This window comes from Galeopterus variegatus, unplaced genomic scaffold (assembly GCF_000696425.1).
Source record: "Galeopterus variegatus unplaced genomic scaffold, G_variegatus-3.0.2 Scaffold1596, whole genome shotgun sequence".
In the NCBI taxonomy this organism is placed as follows: Eukaryota; Metazoa; Chordata; class Mammalia; order Dermoptera; family Cynocephalidae; genus Galeopterus; species Galeopterus variegatus.
In genome coordinates this window covers 254,834-277,982 of record NW_007727707.1, presented here as the reverse complement: position 1 = coordinate 277,982, position 23,149 = coordinate 254,834, and the positions used below count along the sequence as shown (strand labels likewise).

The 23,149-nt window shown below is 39.7% G+C and overlaps 1 protein-coding gene across 1 annotated transcript in view; it reads left to right on the top strand.

The window, feature by feature from the left end:
* The window catches only part of ETV5 (ets variant 5), a 57,854-nt gene extending 49,734 nt beyond the window's left edge, over nucleotides 1–8,120 (top strand). The window contains exons 12-13 of the mRNA XM_008577879.1: nucleotides 3,338–3,439; nucleotides 7,057–8,120. Of these exons, the coding sequence (XP_008576101.1) occupies nucleotides 3,338–3,439; nucleotides 7,057–7,278 (324 nt within the window). The 3' untranslated portion in view covers nucleotides 7,279–8,120. The remainder of the gene's footprint in view (nucleotides 1–3,337; nucleotides 3,440–7,056) is intronic.
* The last annotated feature ends 15,029 nt before the right edge of the window (nucleotides 8,121–23,149 follow it).

Genomic DNA, 23,149 nt, shown 5'->3' with positions numbered 1-23,149 from the left:
TTCAGTTAACTCCAGGGCTCACTTTAGTGCACCACGGGGAAAAGTTGGTATGGGGGTTAACAGCAGGAGGTAACAACCTGGCACTTGGTTTTGAAGAAGGAAATGGTCTGAAAGTTAAAACGGGAAAAGGAGAATATATAGATTAGAAACTTAGGAAGAATCCTGATTGGTAGGAGAATAAGGCAGGCTTCTTTAAAGGCTATTGTAAAAGAAGACATGCATATGGTGTTCCCTGTCTTGTATTCATTCACAAGAATGGATAAGTGTCAACATCCAATACTGTAAACAGTTCCTATTAGGCTCAGTCTACCTTCAAAGCCAGGGTTTGGTACCGCTGTATTTTTCTAACTACTTCTTTCTGGCTAAGTCATGTAGAAATGGAGCCATATTTTAGGCTTCCAGCCCTACTGGAGAACCCATTCGCCCCCTCACTGCATTCCTAATAATGTGGCCTGGCTTATGTGAAGTTTGAGGAAAGCATATCACCTAGACTCACAGGCTTTTTGAAAGTAGATCTGTCATGTGGGCAGCACTTACTGATTTATCTCGTTTCACAAGCAGGAGCTTTTATTACTTTATTGCCACTGCCTCGGGCCCCAGCACAGGCTGCCCAGCTGCAGGTAAACCTGGCTATGACCCTTTGTAAAGCTGTTATTGAATCTTCCGCTCTCCTACCAGTGGTAAAGAAAATGATGAACAGATGGCAAAGGGCCTCTGCTTTCTTACTTAATAAAGGAACTAATATTCATCCAGAATGTTCATAAATGCCAAGCAGCCAAGTCATGTGAGAGGCCTGCGGTGGCCTTGAGCCTCCCTTGGTTGATTGGGCAGCTTTGTTTCTTCAGGAAGTGCTTCTTTCCACCCCACCTTGAAGTCCCTGAGCATTCCGTAAGCTCCAAATGTTCCACTCTCTTAACCAGGACCGATTGGGTTCCACACATGCACTTTAGCCTCAGGACACGCAACATTTGTTGAGTTTTCCCCCTCTACTCCTTGTGTAACTGTGAGGGTTCTATTCTTGTTGATGTCAGGAAGATACCAATTCTTGGAAAAAGCTGTAAGAAGTTGTCATGGGGGGAGCTTGAAGGGTGAGGCGGAGGAGGAAGCTGCTGGGGACGTAATTGTAGGCAGCTGTGTGGCTGAGTAGTGCACTCTGGGTAATTATCCATAATATCCATTACACTGTGCATGGAAATTGTGGTTTTAGAACTGCGTTTTGGCAGGCCCCCTAATCAAATGTCTTTTGATAGTCATCCAGCTTAGCACCCTCTCAATTATGACTGACTCGGCTTTAATCTGGAGCCATTTTAACTGTGAATCTGCATTAATGAATATTTTGGGGGGTAGGGTTGTTTGTTGAACATGTGGCAGATAACTGATGCCATGGGGAGGTTTTAAAGGATGGGCTGCTAGAAAGAGCCGCTCCCTGTGCTGCGGCTCCTCTATCTTTAAAGGGGAGGAGGAGATGAGTGGATTTTTTTTAACTCCTTCATCCTCAGTCCTCAAGACGTGTGCTACCAAAATAACTAATGGGAAAGATGAAAGTAAAGAGCTGGTAACAAGCTATTGGCCTGAACCCCCTCCCCCTAGAAGAGGAGCAGCCCTGATTTCCAGCTGCTCTGGTGCTGTGCTGCATCATTCATTACTATGGAAGGAGCAGCCTTGGTGAGGGCTACTGAATCATAGAGCTGTGGCCTGAGAGGATGAGTCAGTAACTATGGCTACCAGAGCTGCTTTGAAATCTGTGCATATACAAAACTCTCTTCAGCAAGCTATTGCATATGCAAGTCAAAGCAAAGAGAGGTTGCCGCTAAAGTTGAAGAATATTCAAGAATTGTTTTCCACAACTAAACATAGTAAAATGATGAGTCTGGACTTCTTTTAAATGTCCCTGTCACTTGAGGCAGACAATTAGTTTCATGGAGTGTCACTTTTTTTGAATAGGGTAGAAGGAAATATTGGTTTAGCAGATTTCCCTTCTCCCCACTATTTACATTGATTTAAAACGTTTATCTTTTCTAACCAGGATGTAATTTTTGGTTAATTTTACCTTTTGGGCTGTTTTGAAGATAGAGTTGAGTGGGTGCAATACAGAGAAAAGAGACCTGGGGACATCATGTCTGCCACCGGGGCATGAAGCAAACAAATGGAAATTGAACTTTCACAGAGTTTCTTACACAGCAGAGTAGAATCATGCCTATTGAATTATTCTAATGTAATTAGGACAAATGCATTCTTATCAGATCATTTTTGGTATTTATTAAAGGTCATTTTAGAATCCTGAATTTAGGAGATGTTGCTTTCATTTTGCCCAAATACTTTAAGGAAATGCTTAATGTGAAATGCTATTTTCTCCATACTTCCCACTCCATGTTTAACATTTGGTTTTTAAAAGATCAAAGGAATGTAGTTTGTTTTTTTAAAAAGCTTCCAAAACCAACCTGGTTTGCATACATTTAAAGACCTTTGAGAAATCTCAGATTTCCAGGATTATTCTTCTCCTACCATGACAGCCATCCTCATAAGTAAGATTTTGGAAGTTGAGATACTTAAGAACAGAAATTGCTTGGCTTTCCTGAGAATTAGATAAACTCTACTAGGAAGTTTTCCTGCCATGAGGCTTCTTTGCCCAAAGCTCCAATTACATCTCCCCACCACTGCACCTCAGGTGGACTGGGCTGGATATAATGCACTTCAGAACTGTTTGAGAAGCCCTGTTAATTTTTCATTAAGTGGATAATGGTGCTGCATGCTTTAATGTCCATTCTGCAAGTCTGCTGGGAGCAGGGGATTGGATGGCAGCAGGCTGAAATGATCTGACTCCCCCGTTACTCCATGAGCTGCAATAAGTAAACATCTCCCAGCCCCTTTCCAATCTTATTAGAATTGAACTTTTGCTCTGCTGGCCCATTAGCAACTCAGTAGTGTGTTTCTAATGTTTCAGGAATGACCATTCTAATTATTCCTTATTGACTGCTACAGAAACCATAGCAGTTAATGGCCACATGTTAATGGTCTATGGGTATTGGTCAATAATTCATATGTGGAGAAACAGTAGAGAGTCTGCATCCTCTGGGATGTTAGCCAAGCCCTCTGCAATCTTAAAGTGATAGGATTCTTCCACCTCTAGATCTCACCTCCTCGCAGTTGTGACTGAATCATCACCTTTTTTGAATGTGTGTTCTTGAGGGAATTAAATGCTTTCCCTTCCAGGTCAGAGAAATGGATTGCTGACCAAAGTAGTCAGGCTATATAACTGGCTCTCCTGGGACTGGGAGAAAACCACTAGGCCCAGGGAATGTGTTTCCATTGCTTCTTTGCTTTCCTGTCTCTTCAGGTTGCAAGACGTTGGGGCATCCAGAAGAACCGGCCAGCCATGAACTATGACAAGCTGAGCCGTTCTCTACGCTATTACTATGAGAAGGGCATCATGCAGAAGGTGAGCAATGACACAACACACTTAGACCACCCTGACTACTGTCAAAGGAGATGTCCAGGGCTCTATAATAAGACTGTTTATAACAGCTAGGAGAAAACGTCAACCTTGTAAGTGATTCTGTGGTAGAGAAGAGTCTTGAGAAAGCAAACTTAAGCATCAGATGAGATATAAAGAGCACCCATAATAAGACTGTTTATAACAGCTAGGAGAAAACGTCAACCTTGTAAGTGATTCTGTGGTAGGGAAGAGTCTTGAGAAAGCAAACTTAAGCATCAGATGAGATATAAAGAGCACCCTTAATGCTCTTGGGTATGTGGAAACCAGAAGATGCGTGTGGAACATCCAATAGGAAATTTAGGCTCCTCTGCTTTACTTAAACTGCCTCTAATTACAAAAATGTCCAGAAACTTAGATCAACTATTGTATCCATAAAGGAGTACACGAAATCAATTTGAAGATCTCTCCTCCCACAAGAGCTTGGTTGAAGTATTTAGTTGCTAAAACACTTAGACTTCCAAATGTGTTGGTTAGTTAAAAGAATAAGAAAATCTTATTTCTCTTTCAGAACCTATAGAAACTGGAATTCAAGTTAAAAACCCAGGACTTATAAAATGGGAGCAGAATCACCTGGTAGCAGGTTGCTCTTTGCAGAATAGAGTCTCAAGCATATTTTGAGGAAGCCAGTAAAATAGTCCTTATTGGGATAGGTGGTAAGGGACAACAATCTTAAAATCCTGTGGATAAGTAGAAGATGAGAACGGCAAATCTTTGCTGGCGTTTCTTAGCCAGAAAATGTTGTAAGTGCACTGTTCCCCAGATTCTAGCATTTACACATTTAGGCAGTCTACATGGTAGTAGCCGACAAGATGAACTTGGCAGAAACATATGGGCATTGCTGCTAAGAACATGTCTGCACTGAAGCCAGATTCATCTCTCTCCTAGGCCCTGTATTCCCCTCACCACCCTAAGAAAATGTTGAACAGCTTTTTATAATCTTCTGGATAAAGTCCAGACTATTTAGTGCTTCATACAGGCTGTTCCCAGTCAGGCTACCATCTAACTCCTGTTTCCTCACTCACATTTGACTGCTTTCACTAGAATTACCACCTTTTCTGTTAATTAATGTAGTATTTACCAAAGAATACGTGTCACATATGTGTGTTATCAAGCATATTATAAAATGGAAAAACACCTATTAAACTACCATCCTGCTTAAGAACTAGAACATTCCTGATGCCTTCGTTACATGGCCAGCCCCTACTTGTTTTCTGTCTCAGTAATCATCTTTTCACTTCAAGAATCTGCAGTCCCCAGGCTGGGTTAGATGGTCCCCTGTTCTGCTTCTAATAGCAGCTGCTCTTATCTCTATTACTACCCTTCTGTCTGTGCTGTAAATTACTCTTTACTTGTCAGTACCCCCACAGGACTGTAAGCTCCTTTGGGGCAGGAATTGAAGTTTGACTTCAGTGTTTGGCACAGAGTTAAGTGTTCTAGGATGGGTGGTCACCCTGCCCTATTTCCTCTTTTTTAAAAGTATACAATTCAGTGGTTTGTAGTATATTCTCAGAATTGTGCAACCATCACCACCATCAATTTTAGAACATTTTATCTACCCCAAAAAGAAATCCCATACCCATTAGCAGTCACTTGCATTTGCCCCGAGCCACCATGCCCCTTTTAGTGTTAATTCGACCATCAGGTCAAATCCTAAGTTCAGGAGGCATCGCCATTATTCCTTTGCTATTCCCAACTCCAGATCCATCATGAGGGAATGTAACCAAGACACAATAACTTGAATTAATGGAAATGAGTTGTCTCTATGAGTAGCTCCTAGATTTTCTACAGAAGTAGAAGATAACTTTTTTCTAAGGATGAAATAAGTAAAGAATACTAGAAGGCCCAGGAATGAGGCTTGGGTAGGTTCAGATTCTAACACTCCCATTTGTTGGTTGGATGCTTTGAGGAAACTCAACCTCCCAAAGCCTCTATTTCCAATAAAATTGTAGATAATAATCTCTGCTGTAATCTCACAGGATAATACATTGAAAATGACCCAGAAATAATAATGTTTAATCCAATATAAGGAATTATTATGTTATTTATTATATAACCCATGATCAAATGAGAACTAATTAAAAGATGAATGATAGCCTGTCAGTGTGGGGAGGGACTTAGAAAAGCTGTAGTCCCATGCCCTCAGTTTTTGAAGGGAAAATTGAGGTTCATAGGGGTTAAGACACATTAGTGACTAAACCAGGACCAGAAGCCATGTTGTTCCTGGCTTCTGAGCTAGCATTATGTCCACTAGGTCCTCCTGTCTCACTCCTCCACACAAACTGACTTTTGGCGTTGGGATTCAAGTTAACACTGTGGTTTAAAAAACTAAATAGGGATGGTTGATTGCACATGTCTGCCACCCTTAAGACTTGCTGGTGAAGACACTAATCACCCAGTTTCATACACATAGTTCCTAGTTACCTAGTGTTGGAGTTCCATGGAATGTTGGTGTAGACACCCATGCTCTAGTGACTGGACACCGAAGTGTCACCATAAAATGAGCTTAAGACCTATTGGGATAATTGTACTGGTAGCTCTACAACCAGCCGCTGCTGCAACAGACTTCTTAAATCAAAGATTTGGAAGCAAAGCCATATGTCTTCAATTAAAAAGAGATTTTAGAATCACAACAGAAGGACTGAAGGGCAGGATTAAACTCAATAGTTCAAATTTTTAGCCTAAAATGTTTCTTTTATCAGTACTTTTAGTTGCCTTCTTTTTCCCCCTTTGTTTCCGGACAGTAGCTGATTATCAGGTTTGGTTTCCAGTGGCGTGTGCCCTCTTATTCTGTTGCTAAACAACCTGCAGAGAGTGGGTGATCCCATTGACCTAGATGGCTCATCAACTACATGATGAGGCCCTTGAATAATCAAGACCTTCTGATTCTAATAATATTATAATATGTAGAACACATATAAAGGTAGTTATCAGTTCCTTCATATAGCAGAACCACACAATGAGTAATTTAAAACTTCATATAAGCCAGAAAGCAATTCTGTTTGGCTTTGGAACATAACTTAAAATTTCCACACAACAATCAGCTTTGCATCTCATGAATACTCATAAACCCCCCCCCAAAAAAAAAGAATTCCACACAGCCTCTCTAATCATTCCTAATCCTTCAAAATAACAAAGCCATACCATAAACACTAAACTTGGGAGGTAACTGAAAATGTGATCTGTCTCCTGTATTGTACCTTTCGATCCTATACCTTCTTGAAAACATCACACACCAGCCTCCACATAACCATGCTGTCTAAACTGTCAGTATAAGAAAGTGAGGATTTTCTTTTAAAAGAGCCTATCTAGTGTGATTTTGAAGTTCGCATATCTTCCTTTTCAACTGCTGAGCTGTGATTTCATCAAAACACTTGGTAGGTCATAATAGGTCCCTGAGATTTCTCACAATAAATCTTAATGATTGTGATAATCAGCTTCTTATGAGCCTCCATTGGTCCCAGGCTCCTGAGAGCTCAGGGACTTAGAAATAGCTCATGTTCTTCCCTTGATCCCCATGCCCTGTTCCAGCTGGTCCTTGTAAGGTGTGTTTTCTCTCTCAGGTGGCTGGGGAGCGATACGTCTACAAATTTGTCTGTGACCCGGATGCCCTCTTTTCCATGGCCTTCCCGGACAATCAGCGTCCATTCCTGAAGGCAGAGTCCGAGTGCCACCTCAGCGAGGAGGACACCCTGCCGCTGACCCACTTCGAAGACAGCCCTGCTTACCTCCTGGATCTGGAGCGCTGCAGCAGCCTCCCCTATGCTGAGGGTTTTGCTTACTAAGTTTCTGAGTGGCTGAGCAGCCAAACCCTAGAGCTAGCAGTTCCCATTCAGGCAAATGAGGGCAGTGGTTTTGTTTGTGTTTTTGGCTGTTCCTTAAGCTTGCCCTTTGAGTATTATCTGGAAAACCCAAGCCATCTCTGGATTGGCACCCTTAAAGACATACACCTTAAAGATAGGAGTGGGAACGGGGAGGGGCAGAAAACCACCAAAAGGCTGGTGCCTCAACTCTGATTCTGATGAGGTTTCTGGGAAAAGATCAAAATGGAGCCTCCTTACTGTGGACAATATATGCAAAGCAATACCTTGTTCAGGTTAGTACCCACAAAACGGGACAGAATGTGTGACAATCTTCATTGATCATGGGCTATTAAATGCCTTTACATAGAAGGGCTCTAGTTTGCACAAATTATTGAAAAAGAAATCACAAACCCATAGAAAAGTACATAGGCTAAGTTAGGGAGGCTCAAACTATTAAGGGTTAAAAATATGTTTTGAAATTTGGAGAGCTCTTCTAGCTCGATCTGAAATGTTTCCCATTGGTCTAGAAAAAAGGGGAGAAGTCAGAACAGCTGTTACCCACTCCATGGTTCTCAAATTGTAAGTCACTGCTACTCTTGGGAACCTTTCTGGCCATGTGGTCACCAAGTAGAGCAAGCCCCCTTTCCCTTTCCAGTCACATGGCCGAGTGTGGACAGCTTTCATTTTAGGAGAAGGGCAATGAACACTTTTGACAGTATTTTGTTTTACTTTGATTTGGGGGATTGTTTTGTTTTGGTGGTTGTTTTGGAAAAACAGTTTATAAACTGATTTTTGTAGTTTTGGTATTTAAAGCAAAAAAAAAACCCTTTTGGTAACTGTGCACTGTGTCCTTTATCCAGGGCCGTGCCAAATGATGAAGACGCTGCAGCTTGAGAGGGGCTTTGCTGGGGGTTTCCCCTTAGCCATGTAAAAGCCCACTTTGTTGCCTGCTTAGTGCTTTCTGCACCAGACAGCCTGATGGAACATTTGAACCTGAGTTGTACATTTCTGAAGTGTGCAGGGCAGTCTGGACACAAGCTTAAATTCTATATGTATAGTTCCCCATGTTCACAAACATGCCCTCTCAAACATGGAAAGCATATGTACATAATACACATCACATCCATTTGAAACCTGGTCACCTGGTGGGAACCCTAGGGATTCTTCCCTGGACATAACTGGTAACAGTTTCCATTTCATCCGTTTGTTTTGATTTCCTTCTCCTTTTAATCTTGGACTTTAATTCCTACATATGATTCAGTAGGGTTCGAGACTTATGTGTGACCCTGACAGGTAAAACAGAGCTAGCATTCTATTGCCACTTTTTTTTAAGTTTATTTTGAATGCTGTATTATATTGGAAAAGTTTTAAACCAAGCTAAAGCGACTTATGTGTGACCCTGACAGGTAAAACAGAGCTAGCATTCTATTGCCACTTTTTTTTAAGCTTATTTTGAATGCTGTATTATATTGGAAAAGTTTTAAACCAAGCTAAAGCTATGTGAAAGTTGAGCTCGAAGTAGAGGAAAAGTTACTAGAAAGTGGTAGTACTTTGCTGCCTGCTCCATTGGTAGAGTTCTGTGCTCCCCTTGACACTTAGCATGTTAAGAATGACTGTGCTGTTCCTGAGATGTGAAGGAGACAGTGCTGACTCCATGAGAGTAAGACACATGCCTTGAATTGCTTTTCTATTAATGGAGCGTTCCATAGTTTCAAACAGTCCCCCTTGTGACTGACAGCACATTTGTGAAGAAGTTCTCAGAGACAAGGGGTTCATTTTATAGCTGTGGAAACAATAGATTTTCCTCTATTGGAAACTAATTAGCCCACAGAGGTGTTGAACCTATAGCTTGGGTCTTAATTAGCATTGTACTCTAATCAAAAGACTCTTTCTAAAACCATATTTATAGCTTTCTAACCTACACATAATCTGTATACATAGATGCATATTTAACCCCCCTGCCGGCTAGAGATTTATTTGTTGTAAATGCTGTATAGATTTGTTTTTCCTTTCTTTACTTATCCTGGTTTGGGTTTTTTTGTCGGTTGTTTGGTTTTGTTTTGTTTTTTATGAACTTATGCTGTCTTAGCAAGTATGAAAGTAATCCTCTATAGCCTGAGCTACCCCTCCCCTGCTGAAACTATGTGGCCTGTGCTGTCACAGGACATAGGACGGCAGCATCACCATGGCATTCCCACCGGATTCATGTACCTCCCGGATGGTTTTTGGGTTTTTTTCAGGGTTTGGGGGGTCTGTTTTTTTGCTTCTTTTCCAGAGTGTGGAAAGTCTACAGTGCAGAAGAAAGGCTTTAACCTGCCAGTTGATTTGAAATACTTTCCCCTGCGCAGGGCTGTATGCATCCTGCCAAGCTGCGTTATATTCTGTACTGTGTACAATAAAGAAGTTTGCTTTTCGTTTATCAAGTGCCTGAAACCTGCCTCTTTCTTGCACTCAGTGGTCTGGTTTTAAAGCAAGCAAAAGCCGCCAGGCTTCCTCTCTGTCTCCAGCCCCACCCCTCTCTATCAACTATTTAGCTTTACCATGGCATTGAGAGTAGTTGAGGGAACTCTTACCTGGAAATAGAAGTACACAGCTGCTCCTAAACTCTGGCTTAAAATTTGATCCAGAGGAGTAGTAGGCAGAGAGGTTCTCCTCCCAGCCAGTGGTGAGTTGAGATCACCCATGCCCTTTAGCCCATCCAGTCACCAACTTGAAAAGCATAGCTCATGTTTGGGTCTTGGTTGTGTGAAAGGATTACTAACTAGGCTAGGACTTTTGAGTCCCAGAATTATTCTGCTTAGCCCCTTAGATGGATACTTTGAAAACCAGTAAGAACTTAAGAAGACCATTTATTTCTTAATTTTTCCCCCAAGTTTTGCTCTTGACAAATAAAAATTTTACTAATGGTACCTCAAGAAAAAAACGACAAACTTAGGAGGCTTTTACGTGTTTTGTTTTTTTCTGGCCATGCAGCAGTAAAAACCTTCCTCCAAGTTTGCATCTTTTTCTTGGGTAATACACCTCTTGGGAAATGTGTGCCTTTAGTGTTCTTATTTCACCCTTTTTCTGCAGCTTTAATTTGGGCTTTTCAGGACTCCTATTACAGTAGAGAAATAAAGCAGAGTCTTTTTTCCAGCCTAGAACAGAAAGGTTTCTGTAAGTTTATCTACTATCTTTCTTTCACCGTTTTACAAGCCTTTAAGTGTAGAAACATCCGAGACTGAATCGGTGCACAGCCGCTCGAATTGGAGCTTGTGAGGAGTGAATGTCTGCCACATAAACCCCATTAGCTTTGACAGATTAAGAAAAGATGCTTGGGGAGAAGAGGCAGGGAGTGCAGGACAAAGCTGTCTCTGCTTCTCAGCTTCACCATGATAAGGCTTTGACAGTCCACTCCGCATTATTCACAGGCTCATTATCCAGCCTGGGCCCAGACCCAGATCGTTAACCTAACGCCAGAGGTCACCAAACACTGCCCCCCTTCTACAGTTGGGCGCTAGGATAAGGAAGCCTGGAAAGTGGGAAGTTTACTCTTCATCAGGGTCCCCTTTCATGAGACAAGCCAGGAGAACAATGCTCATTCAGTTGTCAGAAGACAAAGAGGTAGTGTGAGGGCAAAAGAATGTGGTTTTGAGAGCCAGAGTATGTGCAGAATCTAAATTCTAATGCAGCTGGGACAAATGTAAACTAATGTAGAAGAAAAACACTAATGTGCCCAGACGGTTGGAAACCTTGGATAGACAGTCCGTTGCCCAGTGGTGCAGGTGGCCAGAGCTCAGTATGCTCTGAAATACAAGCAAAAGGGAAAGGGTCCAGAAAATTATCAGTTTTAAAACAAATATATAATGTAAGCATGATTCTATTCAGCATTAGTGTTTTGTACTTAAAATAGGGGGTGGGGGTGAGGGTGGTACACAGGCAAGCAACTGTGTCCTTTTGATCCGAGCAAATACACTGGTGTCCCATTCAGAAGGGGCCCCTTGAATGACCAGCCTTTCCTTAGCTCCTCTGATGTAAGAACTGGCTCTATATCCAGGCCTGGATTTGCTGACCTTGGCAGTGAACCTCAGACAGCTAACCTTTGGATAGCGCTTTACAGTTTACAGTGCACTTTTTCATCTCCATTATCTTTTTGGCAGGCTTTCTTAAATGGTAACGCTTTTTTGAAATTGAATTTGAAAATGGTCATGACTGTTATCCTCCAAAATTACTTTCTTCCTTGGAATGTTCACAGTGGCTACTGTGGAAAGAGGACGAGACACTTGGAGCCTGGACATTTGTGTTCAGCCCCAGCTTTGTGATTGACTGGATTTAACTACATGGTCTCAGAGAGCCATCTCAGCCTAACTTTCTAGGTCAGTGAGGGCACCAATGAAGTGCTACTTCCCAGATCTCATAGGAGGTAAGGGAGAAAGGAGTTTCCTAGGACACTCAGGATGTGTGTGTGTGTGTGCGTGTGCACGTATGTAGGCGAGTTTAGCAGTTAAGAACATCATTCTCAAGTCACCACCTTTGAGCAAGCTCTGAAGATTGGTGAGTCCCGCCATTAAAGGCATATGTTTATTCATGTTCCAAGCATCCACTGAGTACCTACTAGATGCCAGAGACTGCTGGATGCTGGAAATAAATTATTTAGATGGCATTTTCAAACTAAAGCCTGTTTGTGGTATGGTAGTACATGTGGTGACCTCTTAAATGTTTAAATGCTCTACTTCCAAGCTCATACTTAAACACTACTGACACCATTTTATTCTGACCACATTGGCCAGTGGCTGGGGAAGCTGGGGCATTTATCCACCAATTCCTGCCCCTGTTGGTTGAAGGTTATCGCCAGGAATGTTAACTCTTCAATGTACTTTCTGCCAGGAAGAGAAGAAGAGGACAGGTGCAGGTATCAGTGTGCTGGGAACTAAAGATGCAGTTAGCTCAGGTGAGCTGAGGGGACATGGAGCTGGCATCAGTGGTGTCTGCTACACCTTCCTTTAACAATTACCAGGGCTCTCCAGGATGTCTCCATATTTAAGGAAGGGGAGTCTTTTCTTCCATCATTCAGTTACCATGAATCAGTCGTGTATTCTGTGTGAAACACCTTGAGCAAGGGGCCTGGGAAATCAGAATGAAACCCACCCTCCCTTATGCAGCTCACAGGCTAGTGGGGGACATTTCTCTATGTGAAACTAGGATACAAGGTATAACATACTGAGTATCACTCAGTGAATAAATAGTGCGGATGCTATGCCATGTACTGCTCTAGGATTAGTGGAAGGAAAAAACATACAGATCTCTGCTCTCAAGGATCTTACATCTGGGAAAGGGAACAAAAAACAAATAGAATGAATAAAATGGTAGCATTTTTTAGAAAGTATTAAATACTATGGAGAAAAATAGAGCAGGGAAGCGTAGTGAATGATGAGGCTGGAGGGTTGCAATTTTAAATAGGGAAGTCAGGAAAGGCCTCACAGTTGAGTAAAGATTTGAAAAAGCGGCTGCCAGATGGATCTCTGAAGGAAAAGCATTACAGGCAGAGGGAAGAGCAAGTGCAAGGCCCCAAAACTTTGAACGTGCTTGGAATACTTTCAGAATAGCAAGGATCAGAGGGAGTCAGAGCATAGTAAGACAGAAAGTCAGAGATAACTGTGGTTGCACCATCTAGGGCCATTTAGGCTTTCAAAGGATTGGCATTTACTCTGTTATTGTTTAGCTGTTAGAGTTTTTTGAACTGAGAAGTGACATCATCTAATGTATATTTTAAGGGATCACTCTGACTGCTAAATTGAATATAGAGTCTAGGGAGCAAGGAAGGAAGCAAGAAGACCAAGTTGTAGGCTGCTGCAGTAATGCAGGTGTGGTGAGATGGTGGCATGGACCAGGGGCATAAGGAGGACATAGATTTATGGATATATATTAAAGGAAGAGCCAAGAAGTTTTGGACATGTAGAATGAGAAAAGAAGAGTCAATTATGGCTTCAAAGTTTTTTGGCCTGAGCACAGGGAAGGTTGAAGTTGCCATTTACTGAGAAGGAGAAAACTAAGAAGAAACAATTTGGGGTGAAGGTGGGGGAAGAACAGGCATTCCATTCTGGGCATATCACCTTTGAGATGCCTGTTAGAAATCCAAATGAGAACAATGATTGGGATATATGAGTCGAGTTCGGGGGAGAGATCCAGGCTGGAGATAGAAATTAGGAGCTGTCAGTATGCAAGAGAGTGTTTAAAGCTGAGACTGGATGAAATCACTATGGGAAAGTAAAGTTCCAAGGACTGAGCACTAGGACACTCCAAGATAAAGAGGTTGGAGAGATGAAGAAGAACCAGCAAAGGAAGCTGAAAGAAAAGTTGCCAGTGAATTAGAGATAATCGCAAGATTATTTCCAGTAGGAAGGAGAGACCAACCATGGCAGATGTTTCTGATGTGTCAGGTAGTCTGAGCATGGGGGCTGGGTTAACAACAGGAAGGTCAGGGATGACTTGCACAAGACATTCCATGGAATGGTAGAGGCGATAGGACTGATCGATGCTCCTGGAATCCAAAGGAGGTTTGAGTTTACCCTCAGGTGGGACAGGGATCAGAGAAAGTTCCATGGATTTCAAAATCCTGGATTTGAGTTCAGCTCAGCCTTTCTCACTAGCCCTTCCACTCTCAGACTCAAAATTTGAAAAAGGCCTAGGAAGCCTTGCCAGGTATCCTGCGCAGAAGATACAGTGTAAGGTGAGAAAGAGCCATGCGAGGATAAAGGAAGAAGAATCAAGATGATAAAGGAAGAAGAATCAAGAAGAAAGATGCCCACCACCTTTCCTATCCCCGTGGGATTCTATTTATTTTTGTTTTGTGCTCTTAAATTTTTATTTTTGAAATGTTAAGTGTTTTTTAAGTGTTTTTTCATATTACACAATTAGCATATGTTCTTTGTAGAAAACCAGAAAAAATCATACCCAAATTAAAAACTCTTCTGGAAACTCAATCTAGAGATCATCGTTAACACTTTACTGTACATTTTTCCAGATGGCTTTTGTCTATACTGATTTTCAAATATTAAGAAGTTGTCATACTATACATTGTACAGAGTTTGTAACATTTTTAAAAATATATTTTGAACATCTTTCCATGTCAAGAAATATTCTTCTACCACACCATTTTTAATGATTGCATGCTATTCCACAGTACACATGTAACATATTTAAGCAGTTCCCTTTGCTGGAGATTAAGGGCCCACAAATATGATATGTCCAAAACAAACAAATGATAATAATTTGGGCCTTTTCTAGTATTAGGAACACTGGAAACATTAGTAACCAACTCATTAATTTTACCTTCTAAATATTTCTGAAATCCCTCTCCATCACCAGAACCATAACTCAATCTGCCGTTATCTCTCACTGGACCATTCAAATCACTACCTAACAGGTCTCACCACATCTACTCTTGCCCCACTCTAGCCCTTTCTCCATACTGTAGTCAGAGTGATTTTTTCAAAGCTGAAAAGGTAAACAAAGGTAAACATACATCTACTCTATGATTCAGCAATTTCAATCATATTTACTTAAGAGAGATGTAAACATGTATCACAAGAAGACCTGAGCAAGAACAGTTATAGAAGCTTTATTCACAACAGCCACTAAGTATAACCCAAATGTCCTTCAACAGGAGATTGAATAAACAAGTCATGGTATCCATACAACAGAATAATACTCAATAATAAAAAGAATGAACTACAGATACACACATCACCATGGATGAATCTCAAAAACATTATGTTAAACTAAATAATAAATAAATAGATAATAAATAGATTCAAAAGATACATACTCTATGGTTCCACTTATATGAAATTTTAGAATAGGCAAAACCAATCTATGGTGATAGAAATCATAAAGAAGCAGCAGAGGATGGGTGGGCAGATATTGGTTGGAAAGGGGTAGAGGGGACATGCTGGGGTAATAGAACTATTCTGTATCCTGGTTTGGGTAGTTGTTACATGTAAATGTCAACGCTTGTTGAACTGAACACCTGGAGTCTGCGTTTTATTTCTGTTAATTATTCCTTCAAAAATATTTATAGTCATTTCTTGGAATAAAACTAAAATCCTTTACTTGTCCCAACAAGGTGAATCCCTGCCGATCTCTTCAGCCTCATCTTGCACCATTTCTCCCCTAGTTTATATGTTCCGGCACCCCTCACCTTCTGGTGTCTCAACCATAGCTTGCTTCCTCCTACTCCAGCCTTGACACAAACTGTTCCCTGGACCTGAAATGTTACACCACCTCTCAGTCCATCCCTGATCTCCAACCAGCTGAACCTCCACACATTCCTTAATTTCAATTCTAAGGTCACTCCAGAGGAACACAGTCAACTAACCTAGCAAATAAATGAATAATTTCATTTTCCTGTCCCTCTTAGATTTGCTCTCCACATCCCACCTCTCCACTCCCCCATATACTCTCTCACTGCTGGCTATCTGTTTTCATAGAACTTCTCATGATTTTTAATTATTCATTCATTTGCAAGATTAACTGATTGTCTTCCCCAGTAGACTGTAGATTCCATGAAGGAAGGACTGTAACCATTTTGCCAACTACTTTATCTCCAATACAGAGTAGGTGAATAAGAAATATCCACTGAATGAGTGAATACAGTAATGAGCATCCTGTTTATTTATGACTTTCAGGATAAATTCCTAGAAGATGGACTGATGGGTCAAAGAGTAGGCACATTTTAAAGCTATTTATTATATGAACTGTAAGGATCCCTTCAAAAAGATTGTATTAATTTGTACCTGTACTAGAAGGAGACTCTCTGGTTCTTACAACCTTTGTCTTACACTGGGCACTATTTATAAGTATATATTTATATATATATATATTTATAAGTATATAGGTATATATATTCCTCCATTTGCTATTCATTATTTCTTTTCTTCGTAGGTGAATAAGAAATATCCACTGAATGAGTGAATACAGTAATGAGCATCCTGTTTATTTACGACTTTCAGGATAAATTCCTAGAAGATGGACTGATGGGTCAAAGAGTAGGCACATTTTAAAGCTATTTATTATATGAACTGCAAGGATCCCGTCAAAAAGATTGTATTAATTTGTACCTGTACTAGACGGAGACTCTCTGGTTCTTACAACCTTTGTCTTACACTGGGCACTATTTATAAGTATATATTTATATATATATATATATATATTTATAAGTATATAGGTATATATATTCCTCCATTTGCTATTCATTATTTCTTTTCTTTATGTATTTAAGTAATATTTATTGGGCACCTGTTATGTACCATGTACCAAGCCAGATGTTGAAAGTTCAATGATGAATTAAATTAGTAGTTTTCACATTTTTGACTTATATACTCTCTAAAAGGATTTTGTAAAGCTAGGTATCCTTTAGCACTATTTGAAGTTGACATTTAATATTTCTCATCATACTGTAAAAAGAATATAACTTCCAATTTATTACAAATTCTGACATTTTAAAATATATTCTGAGTTAGCAACTGATTTTGTATATACTAGCAATTAAATTACCACCATCACTAAATTACCATCACTAATTACGACCAAAAAACATAATCTCCTGTTCTAACAAACTTTAATGTCACTCTTTTTTATCCTTAAGTTCATACTTCCATGTATACCCCCATAAAGATTCTTATCTTGATATATTTGTATGCTTGGAAGTCTTTATCCTATTTTTTAATCTTACTCTATCATACTTGTACACAACAAATTATTTTAAATTATTTCCTTTGACAATAAGGCTCTGCACGTTGAAAATTATTCTGTATTGAGTGATTATTATAATTATTAGTTCATAATTAATCAAAAAAACAAATATATAATCAAATCTGATATGTTATTATTAAACATAAAAAGTAAAAATTTGTCAGAAATTAATCTCTCAGTGAAATAGATGAGAGTTAGTATTTTTTCCATTAGTTTACTGCAAGAATGAGATAGGGTTTAGCATCAGTTCTATCCTATTTTTCTATTTTAAGTTAAGTGCTAAGAAATATGTGGCAGAGAGTGCTAGCTGTTCACCAAAATCATTTTTCCTCTTCTCCCATGGTTATAAGATTGTAGCCAGATATGTGGCTGGACTATACTTCCCAGCATCCCTTACAGTGTGGCTGTGCCCACTATCAATATATTGCCTCTCAGCTCAAATACACCCTTTTTTTTTTGTTCTGTGAAGTGGATCTGGGCCCTTTAAACGTTTTTTCCTTTGGTGGCTAGTATTGAGGCTTTGTCAGTAGAGGGTGCTATAGTAATACTGAGGGAGAACAGGGTTTTAATTCCTAGTTTCTATATATGGATTCAGTTTCTGAGAATTACATCAAAAAGGTTTTATCAAGACTTAGCTACCAAATAATTCTGCACCCAGTGATTCTCAAACTGTCTATTCCAGACAAGCAGCATCAACATCCCTGGCAACTTGTTAGAAATACAAATTCTCAGGCCTCATCCCAGACCTACTGAATCAGAAACTCTGGGAGTGGGACCCAGCAATCTGTTGTTTTACAACAAGCCCTCTGATTTATGCTCAAGTTTGAGAACCACTGTAATTCCCTCACCTGGACTCCCATTTAATCTGATAATTTGAAAAAGGCTCAAATATTGAAGTATTAATTTCAACATACCTTTGCCATGTGTATTAGTCATCTGTTGGTACATAACAATATTACACAATCTTAGTGGCTTAAAACAACACACCTTTATTTTCTCCCTATTTCTGTGGGTCAGGAATCTGGGCATGACTTAGCTGGGTCCTCTACTTCAGGGCCTCACAATGCTGCAGTAAGGGTGTCAGCTGGAAGAACAGTCTCATCTGATACATGTCTGGGAGAGCACCCACTTCTAAGCTCATATGGTTTTTGGCAGCACTCAGTTCTTTGCTGGCTGCCAGCTCGAGGCCACCCTCAGCTCCTTGCCGTGTGGGTCTCGCCAGCATGGCCACTTGCTTCTTCAGAACCAGCAAGAGAGTCTCTCCTAACAAAACTAGTGTTACAATCTTGTGTAACATAATCACATCACATCAACACATTCATTCCATCACCTTCGCTGTATTTTTTAGGTTAGAAGGAAGCCCTAGGTCCCATCCACACTCAAGGGGAGGGAGTTACACAAAGGCAAGAGACCCAGAAAGCAGGGGTCAGGGAGCCAACTTAGAATATGCCTGCCATCACTCAATTTTTTTTGCTTAAATGCCTTTGTCTTATTGCATGCTTTAACTCTATTTTATCAAAACTTCAGAGATTCCATTCTGATCATTCAATAATAAACATTCCGGAAAATGTTTACTAAAACATTTTTGGGAAAGCTGGGCCTCATTGTCAAACCAATCAGCCGAGTCACACTCCAACTTAATTTCTATCAGAAAGAGTGATGTCATTTTTTCAGTTCAAATAAACCTGTTAATACAAATTTTCAAAAATAATATTTTAAAACTTGGAATAATGCATTTTGTAGCACATATTGAAAGAAATATTACTAAAGTAGTCAGGTCAAGATTAAACTGATGCTGGGCTGGCCAATTAGCTCAGGTGCTTAGAGCATGGTGTTACAACACCAAGGTCAAGGGTTTGGATCCCCTTACCAGCCAGCCGCAAAAAAAAAAAAAAAATTAAACTGATGCAGATCTAATATAATTAATCAAATCCAAGTTACCAAGACAAGATGATAATAGTAGTCCTCATTATTTTATAATTATCCAGAGTGATATGTGGCTAAAGTTATCAATTACTATTAATGCGACAAGTGTTGTTGAAAGAAAGGTACTCCTTTGGTAAATGTGTGTCCATGTAGGTATTAAATTCTGGTAGACAGCTTTTGAGAATAATGCAATTAAGTAAAGCATTAAAAAGACCAAAATAGCTCTGTTAATTTCATTAGACATTATAATTAAATTTCCCATGTATTTAATGAAAAAGAAAGGTATATATTGCTAAAACTAATTGGTACAGCAGCTAGAATATAATTTTATTTTTTGTTAATAGGGGGTAGAAAATCTTATTATAAACTGAAATATGAGGAGTATTGACTATAATTATAATGCACATTTCATAACATAATTTGATAAAATAGGCTTCAACTGAATGATGCACACCAAATTTGAAAGCATGTGAGATTTTTATATAGTACATATTTTGTGTGCTTGTATGAAGGATACTTTATTTCATTTGCAAGTTGTTTTTTAAAAACTTCAGGGCCGGCCTGGTGGTGCACTGCTACAGTGCGCCGCTTGGGAGTGTGGCGGCGCTCCCGCCGAGGGTTCGGATCCCACATACAGACCGGTTCCCACTCACTGGCTGAGCGAGGGGCGGGTGCAGCACCAAGGGTTGCGATCCCATTGCCGGTCCCGGTCTGGTACGGGCGCGACACTGAGGGTTGCGGTCCGTTGCTGGACACGAAAAAAGACAAAAAGGAAAAAAAAAAAAAAACAACTTCAAACTTGTGAGAAGTAGACAGAATAATATACACACCACTTAAATTCATCTATCTTCTATTTAATGAACTTCAGCTCCTAAGTGCAAGGATATTCTCCAGACCTATTGTCTTATAGAATGTCTCACAAGCTGGATTTGTCTGATATTTCCTCATGATTGGATTCAGGTTAAATAGTCTTGGAAGGAACACTACTTAAGTGTTATTGTGTACTTCCTGTCACATCACTCAAGAGGCACACGATGTCAGTTCACCCCAGTATTACTGATGCTGTTTGATCTCTTTGGTAAGGTGGTGATGCTGGTTCTCTTGGTTATAAAAGTACCTTTACCCCTATGTAATTAATAATAACCCATTCCCCAACCAAATTTCACCCAATGGTTTTATCATCCTCTGATGCTTTTGCCTGAATAAAGCTACACATTGGCAGGTGCCCAGTGTTGATTATGTGATCTATTTTGAAAGATTGGTAGTTCCAGAAAACTTTGCAGATACATTTAAAAGTATCAGCATCCTTAATCTGCATTGCTTCTGTTTTTAGAGGGGCTGCTTCTTCCACTTAGTGACAGGTCCTGGGAATGAGTATTAAGAATAACTGAAAAGAATAGCTTTCTCTCTTAGGTCAGGTTCCCTAGAAGCACAGCCTGAGATTGGGATTCTTGCTCAAGCAGTTTGTTGGGAAGTGCCTTTAGGAGAAGGAGAGTAAAGGTAAGAGGGTAGGGCGAGGAGAAAATGCTAAGCCAGAATGCCATGGAACACAAAGTTAGGCCATGTCTTTGAGATGACAGAATTGGTCTTTTGTACCCCATGGAAGTCTATCATTAGCAGAGTTTGGGGGTTGCCAGGGGGCACAACCTCCTTGGTGTGAGGGCTCCTGTTTGGGCAAGAGCAGTTCTCTGAAGAAGGGGCAGCTAAGAACTGTTACCAGCCAATACTCACGGCAACATTCAAATTCAAAATGTTTTTAAACATTGATTTAACCAAACATAAGACATCTGAAAAACAAGTTCCTCTAGTTTATGACCCTTGCAATAGATAAATGGTCAATGAAACAGATTCAAGGGAGAAGTTATTACCAGAATTTTACATATGATAAAAGCATTATTTCCAATCAATGTATTATTTTTTTTTTTTAGTCCAGGGGTCTTTTGATTGCAAGTGGAAACCCCAGACAAATAAATACACACACACATATTTTATTATATTATAACATATATTTATATTTGGCTCACATTACTGAAATGTCCAGGGGTAGGACATAGTTGGATCCAGAAGATCAAATAATTCTGCCAGTGCCTCGTCTCTTTTCATCACACGAGGCTCTGCTTTTCACTCTACTGGTTTCATTCTTGGGTTACACATAGTAGTGGTCCCTGGACACCCAGGCTGACACTTTTATAGCTTCAAGTCCAACAGAAAAGAACTATCTCTTCTGAAGTAATACCAGTAAATGTCTTAGAGCTAAGTCTCCTTGACTCTGATGGGTTTAACTTGGGTCATGCCCCGTTCCCTGAACCAATCGCTATGGACAGAGAGATGATACCAAGGTTGATTTATATACCTAACCCTGGAGCTGGAATTAGTGTTAGTTCCAGACAAACTATACAGACTGAGAGGTGGTTCCCCACGGAAAATAAAGGTGCTGTTATTAAAAGAAGAGGCAAAGGATACTGGACAGGAGGCAAAAACAACAGATTTCTACTATACGTGAGTATTCAATAAAGATGTTTCAAAATTTGATAAGCCATTTGAAAAGACTAAGGCTGGGGGGTGGGGAGTATAACCAGGCGTCTACTCACCCTTTACATCAAAATAAGTTCCAGATGATTTAAACATTTTTATGTATAAAAAAAAACCACAAAAGTACTGGAAGAAACCATGATTGAATAATTTTAAAAGCTGGGAATAGAGAAAGCCTCTTAAAGCATGACACAAAGCACAGAAACCATAAGGAATAATACTGATAAAATTTAACCACATAAAACCTTAAAAGCTTTTGTACATAAAAAATACTGTACCAGATGAGATAAGGAATTTCTACAATGAAGATATAATAGTTATGAAAAGCCATACACAAAGTAATGTAACAACCACCATCATACTGGCATTCCATAAATTTTACAAGATACAAGAAGAAATAGAAACACATTATTAGGAGACTTTTTTTTAAAAAATGGGTTTTTTTAACTTTATTTTTTTCATTTTTATTTTAAAAATATATTTATTTATTTTATGTTTTTCATCGTACATTTTTATGGAGTACAGTTTGTTATTTCAATACATGCATGAATTGTATAATGATCCAGTCAGCATAGTTAGCATATCTATCACCTAAACATTTATTATTTCTTTGTGGTTATAACATTCAAGATCCTCTTTTCTGGCCACCTTGAAATATACAGTACAATGTTATTAGCTATAGTCACCCTAGAGCACCAGAACTTTTTCTTCCTATCTAACTTTAACTTTGCAACCTTGCACCTGTTTACCAACTTCCTCCATTCTCCCTCCCGCCCTCCCCTTTCCTGCCTCTGGTAACCACTATTCTACTTTCTATTTCTTTTCTTTTTAATTTATTTTTACTTAACTGATCCATGATAATTGTGTATATTTATGGAGTATAATAATTGTGCACATTTATAAAGGTGCAATGATCATATCAGAGTATTTAGCATATTCATCACTTCAAGCATTTGTCACCTCTTGGTGTTGGAAACATTCAAAATCCTCACAATTAGCTGCTTGAAGTTATACGGTAATTTGTTGTGGACTGTAGTCTCCCTACATTGCTACAGAACACTAGATCTTATTCTTCCTGTCTCTCCACAATTTTCTGTTGACTACCCTCTCCCCATCTCCCCTCGTCACTCCCCTTACAAGTCTTTAGTAAACACTATCCTACTCACTACTTCTATTAGATCAACTTTTTAAGCTTCCACATGAGTGAGAACACTGGTATTTCCCTTTCTGTGCCTGGCTTACTGCACTCAACATAATTTTCTCCAAACTTATCCCTGTCGTTGCAAATGGCAGATTTCATTCTCTTTTATGGCTGAGTACTATTCCATTGCATACATATCCACATTTTCTTTATCCAGTCATCCATTGATGGACATTTAGGTTGGCTCCAAGTCTTGGCTATTATAAATAGAGCTGCAATGAACATGAGAGTGCAGGTATCTCTTCAAGTGGTTGATTTCCTTTTCTTTATATACCCAGTAGTGGAATTGCTGTATCTTATTGTAGCTCTATCTGTAGTTCTCTGGGAAATATTCATACTGTTTTCCATAATGGCTATACTAATTTACATTTCCACCAACAGTATATTAGTTCCCCTTTCTCTGCATCCTTGACAGTATTTGTTGTTTTCTGTCTTTTTAATATCAGCCAGTCTAACTGGGGT